The following is a 15,466-nucleotide window of genomic DNA, read 5'->3' on the forward strand; positions in this document are numbered from 1 at the left end:
ATCAATGTCTTTTCTTATTTGTTATTTCTTATTACCTATGGGGGGTTACATTTTTCTTCCCTTTTAGCTTTTTTGATGTTGTTGACAGTATTACAGATGTCTCTCATTTTCTCCCTTTTTGTCTCCCTTCAGCCAACCCTCACCCCACCCCTAGCCTTGCCCACACTATTGCCTGTGTCCATGGGTTATGCATATATGCATATATGTTCTTTGGTTAATCTCTTCCTACCATTTCCCACTAAAATCTGTTATTCTGTTTCATGCATCCATACCTGTGGTCCTGTTTTGTTCATCAGTTTATATTGTTCATTAGATTCCACATTTTAGTGAAATCATATGATACTTATCTTTCTCTGCCTAGCTTATTTCGCTTAGCATAATACTTCCCAGGTCCGTCCATACTGTCTCAAAGGGTACAAGATCCTTCTTTTTTACAGCTGCATAGTATTCCATGGTTTAAATGCCCCACAGCTTTTTATCCCCTCATCTACTGATGGGCATCTGGGCTGTTTCCAGAGCTTAGCTATTGTAAACCGCTATGAACATAGGGGTGCATATATTCTTTCTGATTAGTGTTTCAGGATTCTTAGGATATATTCCCAGAAGTGGGATCACTGGGTCAAAAGGCAGTTCCATTTTTAATTTTTAGAGGAAACTCCATACTGCTTTCCATAGTGGCTGCACCAGTCTGCATTCCCACCAGCAGTGTACCAGGGCTCCCCTTTCCCCACACCCTCGCCAGCACTTGTTTGTTGATTTATTGACAACAAAAGTAACCACAAAAGAAAAAAGATTTAGGAAAGAGAAAATAGAACAAGAATAAGAAGCGTAAAAATATACAAGAAGGAATAAAAGGGGAAGAAAAAATAATATGAAAATGTAGCAGGGAAAGAAATTAAGAATAAAGAATAAGGGAAGGACAATGGTATAAAAACAGGAAGAAAAAAATTATGAAAAAGGAGAAAGAAGAAAGACAAAAAATAAGAAAAGGGAAAAAAAGAAAGCAGGAGAAAGGAAAAATAGAGTAAGAAAAGGAAAGGGGAAAGTCATAGATATGAAAGAAAAAAAGAAAGACAAAAATAACAAAGCAATAAAGATGCTGATGCAAATACAAGCCAGGTGGCCTTGGGCTCCGCGGAGCTTAGTGCTGCGGGCGCTCCCTATGGGCGGCTCCTCTGTTGCCTGAGGCTGGCCCCTTTGCCTGCCTTTGTGGGCCTCCGGGAGGTACTTTGGTGGTGGCCACTGTCAGGAGCTGTGCGTGTTTGGCTCTCAGCAACCAGTTGGAAACTTCAAGTACTCCACAGTCTGTGAATGTCTGCACAGGATTTGGCTGAGGGAGGGGCCACGCTGCTCTTTAAGCCAGTTTGTTAGCGACACAGGGCCCAGGGAAGGGTTATCCAACTTCCCCAGGTTCCCGGGCTCTGCCTCTGCCTGCCTTCGCCTGCTGGCCAGCTGTCAATCCTAATCACTGAAAAGTCAGTTTCTAAAAGGGCTTTAGGTGGAATTGGGAATATAAGACCTTTGTGTCTCCTATGAAAGGAAAGTGCCATTCAGATATCAGGGAAGGTGGTGGGTGTGGTGGTGGGCAAGTTCCCAGAGCCACTCCTCTGAGAGTGTCCCTGAATATTTTCCTGTCCTTTGGTGGGCAGAGATCCTTGTATGCATTCAAGTGGGATCTGCTGGAAACTATCAGCAATCCCATGAGAGGGAAGCACCAGTCAGGTTCCCCGGACACTGGGGTGGATGGCCCCACCTGCAAGCTAGTCACTGATGCTCCCTGAGACTGTTCAAACGTCTAGGCTCAGCCACTACGGCTGCCTTCTCTGCAGGGGTCCAAATGCAGGGTGTGGCAGGCAGGTTTCCTGAGGGTGGGGTGAGCTGTATCTCCTAGCAAGAGGTATTTTCCTTTTCCTGAGCTGTGGCTGCTGTGAGGGGCATGCACCCCTTAGGAAAAATGGCCTTCTCTTTTGGGGGGGTACGACAGGCTGCAGGTCTCCCGGCCACCGCTTTTCCACGTCTCCTCCAGTGCCTCCCACCCCAGCCCTTCCTCCACCAAAGCCTCAGGTGAGCAGCTGCAAACGAAAATTCAGTGCTCTGGGTTTAAAAAAAATACACCAAAAGCAAACAACGAAACAACTGTGGCTTTATCTCTGACTGGCTCCAGTCTCCCCAACAGTGGCCAGAAGCCCCTTTGCCTTTCACAGAGCACCGTAGGCCGCATGTCCTTGGGATCAAACTGCCCTCCCCGAAAAGGGAGAAAGCCACACTGAGACCCTGGGTCCAGTTCTGAGACTCAGGCTGGAGCAAGTCCAGGGGCCTGCAGGGGAAAGCCCAGTCTGGGCTGGCTCCAGGCCTGGCCCCGCCTGGACGTGTAGGACCCCAGCTTGAGGGCCACCGAGACCTTGTGCTTTCCAGTTGTGTAATCACTACCACAATCAAGATATAAACAATTTCTATTACTCAGAAAGTTTCCTCAGGCACCTTGTGATCAATCCCCACCTTCCTACAAAAGCAACCAGTTATTTGCTTCCCGTGACTATAATTTTCCTGTTCTCAAATTTTATATAAATAGAGTCTTACAGTGTGTACTGTGTCCATATCTTTTACCCATGATATTTTGAGATCCAACTATGTTGTTTTAACATTTCATTCCCTTCTATGTAATATGGATATACTAAAATGTATTTATTAATTCGCCTTTTGATGGACCTTTGTTTCCAGTTTGGGACAATGATGAATAAAGTTGTTGCTATGAACTTCTGTATACACATTTTGTGTGGACATGTTTTTATTTTTCTTGTGTAACTTCTTGGGAGTGAGATTTTTGGGTTATATGGTAAATCAGTGCCAAATGTTTTCCAAAGTAGTACATCATTTTACACTTTCACCACCAATGGATGAGTTCTAGTTTTTCCACACTCTTAGCATTTGGTGTGATCAATCTTTTTAATTTTAGTCATTCTAGTGGGTGTGAAGTTATTTTCATTGTGGTTTTAATTTTTTTTGATGACCAATAATGCTGAGCACTTTTTCATGTGCTTATTGACCATTCATGCATCTTCTATGGTGAAGTAACTCATTAAATTTTTGCCCAACATAATTGAACTGTTTGCCCATTAAGTTATAAGAGTTCTTTATTTACCTGTGGTGGCTGAGTAAAAGCCAGAAGGAAAAGCAAATTTGGCTGGGTTGCCTTAAGCAAGGGGGGCAATGGTGAGAAGAGCAACATGGAGAAGGGGAGGTGATCAGGCAGGACTTTGAGGCACAGGTGAGACTTTGGATTTATTACAATTAGGTGGAATGCCACTGGATGGTTTTGAACTATGAATTACTGAAGACCAGCGCATTCAACATGTAGTAATAAATGACTTGTTATGGGCATTTCCCATATTTCCAGACTTTCTGACCACCCTGATGAGCAACTTTAATTCGAACGATGAAAGAACAATCACTTATTTTAACCCCATTAAAAGTCAACTTGAAAAAGATATTTTCCCCTATGAACTGTCCTCAAATTGATCCCATTTTGTTCTGATTAATACACTTACCCAGCATATGTTGTGCTGTAAGAAAGATCCGATGGACTATTAGATGATACCATGACTATACTCGATCACTTTATGACTCAATGACTTAAGGGAGTAGAGTAGAAATATTGACAGTTCCACATTTGTTAATTATGGAGAACAGAAAAAATGATTACTTTTTGTTGAAATAAATAGGCCAAGAGAGCCCTGGTGTCAGCCCCGCTCCTCTTGGAGAAAGGGCTGTGAGGCCATCATGCCGATGGGTAATCTGACTTAACCAGCGATACCTGCTTGACAACTGTCATTAGAGATTTCACCAAGGCAAGGACAACAGGCTTCCTATGAGCAGTGAGAAATATGTAGCCTCATCAAAGTGCACCCTTTGGGAAGTGCTGGATATCCAACAGGTGAGGCCTTTTGTTATTCATTATTATAATGCAAAGGTTGAGTGTCCACTGCCTTCCATTCTGGTGTGAAAGCAGCCCCTCCTCTGTGCCTCCATTAGGCTGTCGTTCTCAGCATGGACTGATGCATTTTGTAATATTTCAAAATTAGTTTAGGCCACGTGTCCTTTTTTCAGCTCTGTAATTAACAATGGATGCTGGCTGTCTTAGAAAATACACATTTCATAGAATTTTTAAAAAATGAAACCCTAATAGCTCACATTTTAAGTATGTCAGCTGAACCTTACGGCTGTGTTACAGCCTGGAATATGTGCAATCATATCAGAAGGCATTGCTACATTTTAAGGAGTAAAATATTTAAAAAGTATAATTTTGCCAGATGATATAAGAATATTGCCAGTGAAAGCCCTCATAACTGTTAGCTTGTTAAAAATAAAACCACCACCACCAATCTGATGTGAGCTGTGGATGTGCACGGTGTTGTGATAGCAGCTGGCCCTGGGGAGGTGGCTGTGAAGTCCAGAGGCTCTTTCCTGGCCTATTTCATTCCTAGCGCCCATTTATTATACACCGCTATGTCCCAAAGTGAACAAGCAAGGCATGTCAAGTTCAGGTCTTGTCCCCAACAAAATAGAAATGTGACAGTGACAGCATTTGACTGGACAATAACAAACTGGACGAAGGATATTTTCTCTCATTGGAGACTGACAGTGTTTTAGTTGTGTTTAAAATTTGTGATTCTCCAACTAATGAAAACTTGTGGAACAATTAATTTTACAAATCTATACAGGGAATTTGTGATTTTGTGTTCAGAGGCGGTGATACTACAAAAGAACAAAAATTCCCAAGCACTTCCCCAAGCAGACGCCCCCATTCAGTGTAACACTGACAGCGTTTAGTGTCTGGAAGGTTTCAAAGGGGCACAGCTGATGCCTCTTCGGTGCTGCCAGTCACTAAGGGGTTTCATGTTCCGGGGGAAGGACTTGGCGATGGGTGATGCTCAGGATCCTGAAGAATGGATGTGAGGTCTCTGTGCCAAGTCTGTGTGGGCTGTGGGAAGTCTCTGTGTCCTGTCTCTAGATGAAGCCTCTCCGTGAGGTTCCCATGTGAGATCCCTGTGAGGCCATATGTGGTCTCTGTGTATCATCTCTGGGTGAGGTCTGTGTTGGAGGTATCTTTGAGAAGTCTCTGAAATTTGTGTGGGGTCTTAGTATGAGGTCTCCAGAAAGTGACTGTGAGACATGTCTGTTGGGAGATATCTGTGAGGTCTCTGAGTTGTGTGTCTGTGGAGTGTGGGTCATCTCAGTGGGGGACGTCTCTGTTGGGAGGTGTCTCCGTGAGGTCTCTGTGAGTTGTGTGTGTGGAGTGTGGGTCATCTCAGTGGGGGACGTCTCTGTTGGGAGGTGTCTCCGTGAGGTCTCTGAGTTGTGTGTGTGGAGTGTGGGTCATCTCAGTGGGGGACGTCTCTGTTGGGAGGTGTCTCCGTGAGGTCTCTGAGTTGTGTGTGTGGAGTGTGGGTCATCTCAGTGGGGGACGTCTCTGTTGGGAGGTGTCTCCGTGAGGTCTGTGTGTTGCCTTTGCTGGGAGTGTCTGTGAGGTCTATGTTGTGTCTGTTGGGAGTGTCTCTGAGGAGTCTCTCTGTGAAGTCTCTGTGTGTGTCTGAGAGGTCGTTGTTGGGAAGTGTCTCTGATGTCTCTGTGTGTCTCCCTGTTGGGGGGGTGTCTGTGAGAGAGGTCCCTGTGTGGGCCTCTCTGTAGTTGGCATCCTGCACCTTATGGAAGGCTGAGCAGCATCCGATGGGCAGTGAGACTTGCTCCTCCGTGTTTGTTTCGTCAGCATCCCAGTCAGTCTGTGGCACTTCTTCTGACAGGAACGTGGGATCCACATCGAGATCCCCCCACGCCAAGAACTCACTTCTCTGTGCCCGAGAACATCCAGTGACAGCCAGGCTCGAGGTCCTGAGCTCCTGAGGGCCCAAAGCACTCTCTTTCCTGGTCTTCCCCTTCCCACAGGTCCTGAGCGAGCTGTCACTGCTGCACCCACCCTCACAGTCACTAGAGAAATTGCTGTCTTCCTGCTTCCTGTGCGATTGGGGGTGGGGAGGAGGCAAGCTGCACTAGGAGTAGAGCACAAAGGGACCGCTCCTGGGCTGCACCCCCCATTCTGGGCGGATCACTTCCACCTTCCCGTGTGGCAAACCCTGTCCGATGGCCTCTCCTTCCTGGCTCTGGGGTAAGCAAGACTGGAGCCAGGTAATACTACGTGATGGCAGCTAGTCTCTCAGACTTTTGAGTCCCCACATCCCCCATGGAGCAGTCCTTGGGCCACGTGTTTCTGCAAAGGTTACCATACTGGGAGGCCCCAGCAACCTCCACTCCCCTACCTGTCTGGCTTCCGCACCTATCAGGTCATCCTTTCTAGAATTCAGGAGGTGAGCATGTTCAAGCTTATTAACTATTGTGAGGACATTAACCCTCCCTGACTTGCTTCACTTTCACAAGTTTGGCCCTAGAGGTGGCTTCTTTAGGTCTGTCGTCTTGGAGCTGGAGCAGGTGAAGACCTGGGGTGCAGCCCCCCAGGCCAGTAGATGGCAGTGGGACATCAGAGCTCCTTGGTCACTGCACATTTATGAACACTTGATGCCATTTTGCCTTAGATCCAAAGTATTCAATTCTTCACCCACTTTCCTCCCAAGGTTCAGAGCGTCTGTCAGTTACCACATTCAGTCACACTCCTTTTCATTCAGTCAGAACCGCTTCTCTAGGATTAACATAGGGGAAGGCAGGTGACCCACGGCCATGGCCATTCATTCATTTGGTGCAGAGGTGAACACAGCCCTCATCAGACTCCCTGACACCCACCTATACACACACAGAGCAAGAAGTACCATCCTCACTGGGCTCTAAGTGTGGGAAAGGCAGGAGTGGGGGGGGGGAGCTGTACATTTTATCCAGGAGAAGCTAAGAGGGTTCACAGGGCCATCTCCACCCCAGCCTTCATCAGGGAGAGAAGGGGCCTTAAGGGCAGATGCTATCTATTTCCCACCGATATATCCAGGGGCAAGAGTTCTCTTGCTTCTGAACTCAGGGCCCAGCAACCTCCACTCCCTTACCCCACAAACATTCATCCACTTTGCTCTGACACTTCCTGGAGACTGAGTGGGAATGTCCAGCCCTGTGATGTCCCTATAAACCTGTCCCCTAGAGTTGCATAAAGTTCAAAGTAGAGTGGAAGCAGGAGAAAGGTGGGTTGAACCCGGTCCTGGGGTGGGGTCTTCATGGTTTTTTCTCATTTTGTTTTAGAGTAGTTTTTGTTTTTTGTCATTACAGAATTGTGAAAACGGAAAGTGCAATGAAGGGACTTTAGATAAGGAGTGAGCTGGCAATGCCACGGTCAGTCTTCCTCGATGCCCCTCCCTTGTAGAAGCCAAAGGGCATACCGAGCACACCACAGACAAAAGCCACCACACCAACGCCTTATGAGGAAAAAAACAGAGGAAAATTAAATTTTTTGAACGTGTTAATGAGAAAGTGGGCTGATTTTTTTGTTGGAGACATGTTTACGGTTGACCAGGCAAGACACCTCCCTGAGAAAAACACTGCTTCGGGCAGTGCTGATGGTGGCCTAGGGCACCTGGCATATTTGGCCCATACTGGCAGGGACTGACTGGAGACAAAGTCTTCTTGAGGGTCCGGGATGGGAGGTGACTCAGACCCAATGGCTCATCATTGGCTCTGACACTTTTCAAGGACTCTTTCTGTCTGACTTGCCCTTCCCTGATGGAGCAACTCTGGTCCTTGGAGTTGGCCTGGTGACTGCAGCCTGTATGACTCATCATTCTCCCTTTCTGGGGGTAGAAGGGAGGCCTGTGGTGGGAAAAACACCCACACCCTGGGGTTTGGGGTTCCTGTTTTTGCTCATTTAACTTTGTGGTATGAAGTCCATGATGAATGGCCACTTTCTCCTCTAGCATCTGTCCCACAACTCTTAAGAGTGTCTGAGCCTCAGGGATCGTGTTGTCCGTAACTGATCTGCTTTGGACTGGTCCTTGGCTCTGGGCAGTGATTGATTTGGGCTTGTATTTTTGCAGAGCATCCTGACCTTTGAGTGTTTTATTGGGGAAAATCCCCTGTAAAAAGAGCTTCATTCTTTGTCTGAAGAAACTTTCTGGAGGACCCTGTTTCTTCTCTGGCCGCAGCTGGAAGTATTTCCTGTCAACAGAGTCTACTGTTCCTGTAGCCCTGGCAGAGGGCCTCATTCTACTGATTTGAGAGGTCCCCAAATTTTCAGGCACTTCCACATGCTCTCCTGGGTCAGGCCTCCTGCAGTCCTCTCTCTTGTAGGTAGGGGCAATCATTTGTCTCTGATTCTTCCAAGTGTCCTGGACATTAGAGATCTTGGGCTCCTGCTTCCCTAGGCTGCTCCTTAGGGCTGTCTTAAGGCAACATAACACATGGGAAGCTAGCCTTTCTCCAGTGGGCATCCTCTGGGTGTGGCAGTGGCGCATCTGAGAAGCCAAGTTGTCTGCAGCAAGGGTCATGTCCGTGGGACAGTCTTGAGGTTGGTTCTTTGACTGTACCTTCACTATGGACATAACTTCATTAACGACCTCTTTGTTAAGGCATGGCTCTTCTGGATCTTGGAGAACAGACACTATAGGGAATAGGGAGCTTTGACTGGTCCTTGCAGCTCCTAAACTCCTCAAATGTGCATTTATGTTTTGGGACTTTGTCAGTACATTGGTTCCCAACTCTGGTTGAAGAGCAGGGGACACATTTGCCTCCATTGTCTCCCTGGCCCTCAAAGATTGGGATCCTAAGTTCACCTCCAGCATTGTTACCCTATTGTAGGGGTCTTGTGAGTCCCCACCCCTAGTCTTCCCTCTTGGCTCATTGCAGACCATTGCTGAAGTTGGACTGAGATCGAGTCTGCCCCTCTCAGCCCACTCCACAGTCCCACTCTGCCAGGTTAGCGTGAGAGACTGAGAAGGTGGCCTACCCTTCTCTCTAGTCAGAGAGGCCTTTGAAGGCCCATGGTCGTCACCAAATGGAGTCCCCCCCAGAACACTCTGGATTTCCTCACACACAGGTGAGGCGCCAGGGCGAGGTCTCACCAGTGTGGGAACTGACTCTTCTGTTTTCACTCTCCCTCCCAGACAGGCCTCAGGAGGATTTCCCAGGAACTCAGCAAACTTGACTATCGGGTAGGCCCCAGATACAGAGGCGGATGAGGAGGGAAGGGTGAACTGCTGAGTGTGTGAGGCTTTAGCCTTTTTCAACTTAATGAGATTCGTGGGCTTGAGCACCTTGAGGGGCAGGCCCCACCTGTGCTTCACCCGAAACTTTGTGATATGTGCTTCTAGCACCTTTTGAATGTCTGTATCAAGAAAGAAAACCCTGTGGGAGGTGTTCACACAGGGTTCCCAACCCTTTAAGATTCCTAGATTTTTGGTTTCCACATGAGTGTCAGCTGTGGCAGAAGAGTGGTTGACAGCAAGCCAGGATCCATGCACACTCATAGGGATCAAAATATTGTTCATCTGCCCCAACTCACTGCTCAAATGGCCTTTTAGGGTGTTTTCTGGATTTTTGTCTAAGTTTCTCAGTAAATCACTTCTGGAGTCCCTCCTCAAAAGCATCAGGTCTCTTTCTGACTCCTCAGAGTCTACCATCTGAATCGTTACTAGGGAGCTTTCTGAGTCCTTGGAGAGATCTTTTTGGACCTTCCCTGTATTGTGGCTTAGCTGGATCCCCATCTTCTGTGCATCCTTGCTGCTTTCACCTGTGAATGAAGAGGGCTGGGAGGGCCCATGCTTGCCCCTTGCCTGACATGTCCCTGGTAATTCGCCCTGATGTTGCCTTAGTTCCAGAGGTTCTTGGATCTTGGGGGACAACTCCCAGCTGTGTTGTATATGCCAGTTTTGGAGGTGTTGCTCCAGTTGCTTCTGGAGCTCAGACCTGACTGGAAAATTCTCAGGAAGGAGTCTGTCCTTGGGGTGGTTGGAAGTGAAGACCCTGAAGACTTCCTGAGATCTTTTGACTACAGAGGATAAATGCCACCTACTTTCTAGTTGCGTCTCCAACAAGGGCCTTTCTGGGTGTTGAATCTCAATTGGAATTAAAGATTGTGGCTTATTCTGGGCTGTGGGGCAAGATACTCCACAAGCCCTAATCTGAGGTGGAGAAGGCAGCGGTAGGCTTGGTACAGAGGGTTGGAGATGGCTCCAGGTCTGGAGCTGAGCCAGAGGTGGGGGCTGGAATTGAAGCACGGTTGGAAACAAGGGTTGAGGTGGGAACTCCAAGTGAGACATGGGCTGGGAATGGGAAAGCAGTGGAGATACTGTAGGCTGCAGTTGAACTGGGCAGGCATTCGAGATGCCATTGAATAAGAAAGGTGGAGACTGTAGTGTGGAAGAGCCCTCAGAGGTCCAGGCAGTAGCCTCCAGGGATTCGCTGTGCAGAGAAGGGAGCCCCCAAAACAGCTGGTTATAGAGCTGCTTAGGACTAGCCAGTTGCTCTTGTTTGTCATTCATGCTCCAGAAGGGTTGGGGGGTTGTGGTGTCCTGCTCAGCAACTGGTGATTTCCACGTATTTCCCAAAGAATTCAGGTGGTAGTTTGGGTTCATTTGTTTCTGATATAATGCATCTTTTTCATTTTCTTTCAAAACCTTGACACTGATTTTCTTTGTGACATGTATCTCCAGGAGATTCTGCTCATCAGAGGTGAGGAAAGGGAGGCTACTGGCCTCTACCTGTCTGTCTGTGGAGTCTTCCTGGAACGAAGTCTCTGGTGGGTGGTGGGACAGGTGCCACTGGGACAGGGCCAAAATGGGACAGCTTGAGTTCCCAAGGCCTGAGATGGCTGGGGTTGGAGCAGTCGACTGAGGGGCGTGTGGAGACGAACCCTGTGGGATGGTGCCCAGTGGCCGTGCCACTGAGCCACCCTGGGGAACAGTGAGAGCGGAGTCTGGTGTTGGGGGTGCAGAGGAGGCTGTGGGAGGTGGAGGGAGGGCCTCTGAATCAGGGGCACATGAGGGGGGCTGGGAAAGTGCATGTGGCTGGGGTGAAAGGCCATCCAAGGGGAGGAAAGGCTCTGGAGGCTGAGAGGCACTCAGGGATGAGTGTGACTGAATGGAAACTGATGGGGTTGTTGGACCTGGTGACGGGGTGGAGGCCAGAGGTGGTGAGCACCCAGTCACAGGAGCTGGGGAATTGGATGTGGACATGGCAGGAGCGGCATCTTCCACAGGCTCCCCGCAGGGCCAGGCGGCTCCCTCAGGCGCTGCTTTGCACACCTCACCAGGGGGGTCTTGACATGAGAGGTGATGAAAGCCGCCCCGTTCAGGGGGCCTCCCCACGTGTCTGCAGGAGATGGAGGCACAGGCTGCAGCCAGGAGCAGGCGGGCAGGTCAGATGGGGGTGGGCACCTGGGGCCCAGGGTGCTCCGTGGCCCCAACACTGACTTCCCAGTGCTCCTGCTGTCCCTCACCCTAGGGCCGCAGCCACAACCTGTCCCCATGGCCCCCCTCCCAGGTCAGTGCACGGTGGCCTGTAGCTCTCAGGTGACATCATAGGTTTGGGAGGAAAGAAGACCCAGGAGAGTAGGGGCAGATTCTTTACCTTCCAAGAAGAGAAATGAGGCCCCGAGCCTTTTCCAGTTCTTGCAGGCACTCTCTGCAGGCTGGAAATCAGGAGGCTGGGTCACATGGTGGAGCAGGGCCTGGGGATCTTACAGGAGGCTGAGTGCCATGGGCCTTTAGGGGACACGCCTGGGAGAGTGGACTCAGGAGTCCAAGCCTCGGGGCCAAGGCCACATAAGCCCTAACAGCGATGGGAGGCTCCTGACAGTGGCGCTCTGTCATTTACAAAGTGCTTCCACATCCAGTACCCCCTTGGCCTCCCCACTGCCCTGCGGGGAGAAAGGGCAGGACCACCTCAGAGACACTTGAATGAAGGTAAACACGCCCACGGTTGGACCTGGAGGTCCCCCCTCCCCGTCAGACACTGTTGGTCCACGCAGCCCAAATGTCCCTGCTGGGACACCCCTGCTAGGGAAACACCCATTTCTAGGCCCTGGAGGCTTCGTTCCCAGCACAGAATCTGGGAAGAATCCGGGTTCTGACCTCCTCCGAGCAGCCTCCCGGAGGCTCTGCCACTGGCATCCTCAGGGACCTCACCCTGGGCCCTCAGGGACAGGACAGATGGAGGCAAAGTCTCGGAGGGCAGGGCTGGGGGCAGAAGCTCACCCTTCAAAGCTCCTCTTTTCTTCCTGCACCTACTCCTCCGCCTTGGCTCCACCGACCGCTGAGAGACAAGAAGAAACGAGGGGCCGGGACCCCAGTCTCACCCTCTCTAGATGAGCGGCAGACACTCAGGGTCGTGAACACGACTCTACACTTACCTTCTGGGGCTCCCTGGTTCTTCCATTTACTTGTTATTACTGATGTTCAGTATCAGAGTTTCTTTGATGCTAAAATAGGCTGTGGATTCTCAGCTTTATTTTTTCTTCTCCAAAGTACTCAGAAATGCATGGTACACTGAGTATTTTATGATAGAAATAAGGCCATGTTGATTTAAAAGATGGCTTTTACTTATTTTTAAAGTGGGTAAAATATTTTGTTTTCTTTTGAAAAATGCAAAAAAGAATTTTCTATGTGAGACCCACCATCGATTCCCTCCATCACTGCTCCTCTGCTCCAGACACACACACATTCTCAGACCGCCAGGCGGCCTGAGCTCCCTCAGGTAGGCCTCTGCTTCCTGACCGCAGCCCCCCCAGCCTCTGCTCAGAGGCTCTCAGGGCCTCCCTCCAATCCCTGCCCGCGGGTCAGCCCCAACAGACGAGAGGTGGCTGGTCAACCAGGGCTCTGGGCCTGTCCCCACAGCGATCCAGCTCTTAGAACCCAGGCCTTGGCCACTGGTCACTGCATTTGGGGCTGTGCCTAGAGCCCTCCACCACACCTGGACTCCTGGTCAGAGATCTCTGCGTAGAAATCCTCCTGCCTGCTCTAACCCCAGCCCCACCAGGCTTGTTCCTAGAAGGATGAAATTCTATCTTTCCCAACTCAGGAGTCTCTCTAGGTGGTTCAGAAACGTGGAAATAATAGAAAAACAATCATCTCTGTGAGGTCTGGGCCCAGGGCTCCTTACCTTCCCGGTGGTTCTGCGTTTCCTAGGTGGTGGTGAGGGAGGCTCGCTCTCTAAGAAGTGCACTAGCACCAGGAAGAGCAGCGCTCCACACAGGATGCCGAGGACGGTCTCAGTCACCAAGGAGGGACTGGAGCGCAGCCAGGCAGCAATGACGCTTTTCAGAGAAAAGAGAGGGTTCTCCATCATCTGAAGTGCTCGGCTGCCCTCAGGAACTGAGCACTGGCAGCTCCCTTGGGGCAGAAACCGGCCCGCATCACAGAGCTGTGGCCTTGTCACAAAGGTTCCTGAAGGCGGGGGAGGGACAATAAGAAGCGGAGGCTGCCCAAGCCCCACCATCCAGCCCCACCATCTAGCTCCACCTGTCCCTGTACCCTTCTGGGCTTTCTAGCTCTCTCCTTCCAGCTCCTCTCATCCTGTCAGACCTTAGCCAATTTTCTATTAATTTCATCTGGAACCCAGATGTCACCCGGTTCCCTTTGTCCCTTAGAGATCTTGACTTGAGGCCCATCAGCTTCATACCTCTTCAAAATCTGAAGTTGACCCTGAAATTTGGGCTATTTCCCGGGGATTTTCACTCTATTTCCTCTGTCCTCAACTCCAGCTTCCCCACAATGGTCTTGGGTTGTATAAATCCAGGCACAGAACTTTTACACTTACTTAGTTTTGTGAATTTGGGGTAGTGTTTGTCACATTTTCCATAAGAGCGACCTATACACAAAAAGTTAAAATAACTTATTTTTCAACATTTATAAATCTAAGTACAAAAGAATTATATGAAGTTAAGCCTTTAAATAATAATTTTATAAATTTATAGCATTTATAATTCGAATTAGGAAATCTTTAAACTGCACAAAGATTTTGAAACGTGTACACACACACACACATCCTTTCAAAAACCAATTCAATATTTTCAAATCCAAGAATCCGTAATTTTCTACTTAAAATATTTTTTCAAATGTTCTCTTGACTCAGCCTTTACTCTCCACATAAGTTTTGAAACATGTTGTCTTAGTCCATTAGGGCTGCTAGAAAAAAATTCCACAAACTGGGTAGATTAAAAACAATAGAAATTTACTTCTCCCAGTTCTAGAGGCTGGGAAGTCCAAGGTCAAGGCACGAGGTCACCTTCTGGTGAGGGCCCCCTTCCTGGTGCAGGCCTGGGGTCTCTCTGGAGCCTCTGCTATAAGACACCGATCCCATTAATAAGGGATTATAAGTACCACTCAATGGCCCCACCACTGGTCACCTTTAGGAGTTAGGATTTCAACATATAAATCTGGGGAGAGCCCACAAACCTTCAGACATGCGCACATGTGCTACACCCAGAAACCAGGAGTGGGCTAGGGTGAGCTAAGGTACGACCCTTAAGGTTTGTAGGGTGGAAGGTGAGACAAGGGGTCAAAGCCTGGGGCTGGTTCAGGTCTTAAGCAGCCTCTCCAGATATCACTAGTGTGTCCTGTACATGTTCTCTGTTCCGAGCGTGCCTTGGCCTTGCGCGCCCTCCCCTCCGGACCCTCCGGTCCAGCCAAACCGTCTGGAGAGAGCTGTGAGCACCACACAAGCCTCCCTTGTGGCGCCCTCTGCATCCCCTCAGCAGTGGTCAGGACCCACCGAGGGATTCCCATGGGAAGTGTCTTAACACCCAGGTACACCTAGAAAGAATGCGTGTCCTGCTTGCTGGTCGTAATAGTTTACACAGCTCTCCGGGAACAAGGGCATTTGCGTTTGTCTGGCTGCGCTGTCAGGAACGAGCACGTTCCTGCGTCACTGTCACTTCTGTGGGCCGCAGGCTTCTCCTCCTTCATGCCACTCTCACCTGGAGTTCAAGCTTTTATCAGGATTTGGGCTTAGGTCGTCCTGTATTCATATTTTCCCTCTGTATTTTTTCAATTATTTTCAATGTTTTGTTTATTTTTTTTACATTTAAAACTCTTATCTGACTATCTTTACCTTGATTCTTTTATTGTTCTATTATGATTTATTTTGCCATCTTAGTTTATTCTTTATTTTCCATACTTTTTTTCCCCCCTCCTCTTGCATCTTCCACTTTATAGATCAAATGTTCTTTTTGTTTACATGTAATTTGGAAATTTTTTACATTGTAATGGTTTATGCCATTAATTATGGTAATTTCCTCTTCAGTGTCTTGTGTGTGTCAATATTGGTATCATCTCAGCAAACCGAGCAAGCGCTCTTGCCTCCTCTCACCTCCTCTGATTTTGCTTTCTGCGTCATGACAGCCCTTATTGCAAGGGGATATTGTCTGGAGCTTTAATTCTGGGTTATTTGAATGTGCTACACTTTCATGTACATTTTAGGATACAATAAAGGCCATTAACATCAATCATTTTTTCCACAAAGTAATAGCATGTTCATAGATTTATTT

General features: G+C 48.6%; 2 protein-coding genes across 2 annotated transcripts; both read right to left on the bottom strand.

The window, feature by feature from the left end:
• Positions 1–7,490: 7,490 nt before the first annotated feature.
• On the bottom strand, positions 7,491–8,525 carry LOC308563586 (spermatogenesis-associated protein 31A1-like; the record flags this gene model as incomplete). The annotated part of the gene is made up of 1 exon (XM_081150793.1): positions 7,491–8,525. The coding sequence occupies one exon, from the start codon at positions 8,523–8,525 to the stop codon at positions 7,491–7,493; it is 1,035 nt and encodes a 344-aa protein (XP_081006919.1).
• Positions 8,526–8,925: 400 nt separating this feature from the next.
• LOC308563587 (spermatogenesis-associated protein 31A1-like) lies at positions 8,926–13,263 on the bottom strand (the record flags this gene model as incomplete). Its single annotated transcript, XM_081150794.1, has 4 exons — positions 8,926–8,937; positions 9,045–11,314; positions 11,551–11,611; positions 13,081–13,263. 4 exons carry the CDS (start codon positions 13,261–13,263, stop codon positions 8,926–8,928), a joined length of 2,526 nt encoding a protein of 841 aa, XP_081006920.1.
• Between the last annotated feature and the right edge of the window lie 2,203 nt (positions 13,264–15,466).

Source organism: Miniopterus schreibersii (genome assembly GCF_964146895.1).
Source record: "Miniopterus schreibersii genome assembly, chromosome: 11".
NCBI classification, from domain to species: domain Eukaryota; kingdom Metazoa; phylum Chordata; class Mammalia; order Chiroptera; family Miniopteridae; genus Miniopterus; species Miniopterus schreibersii.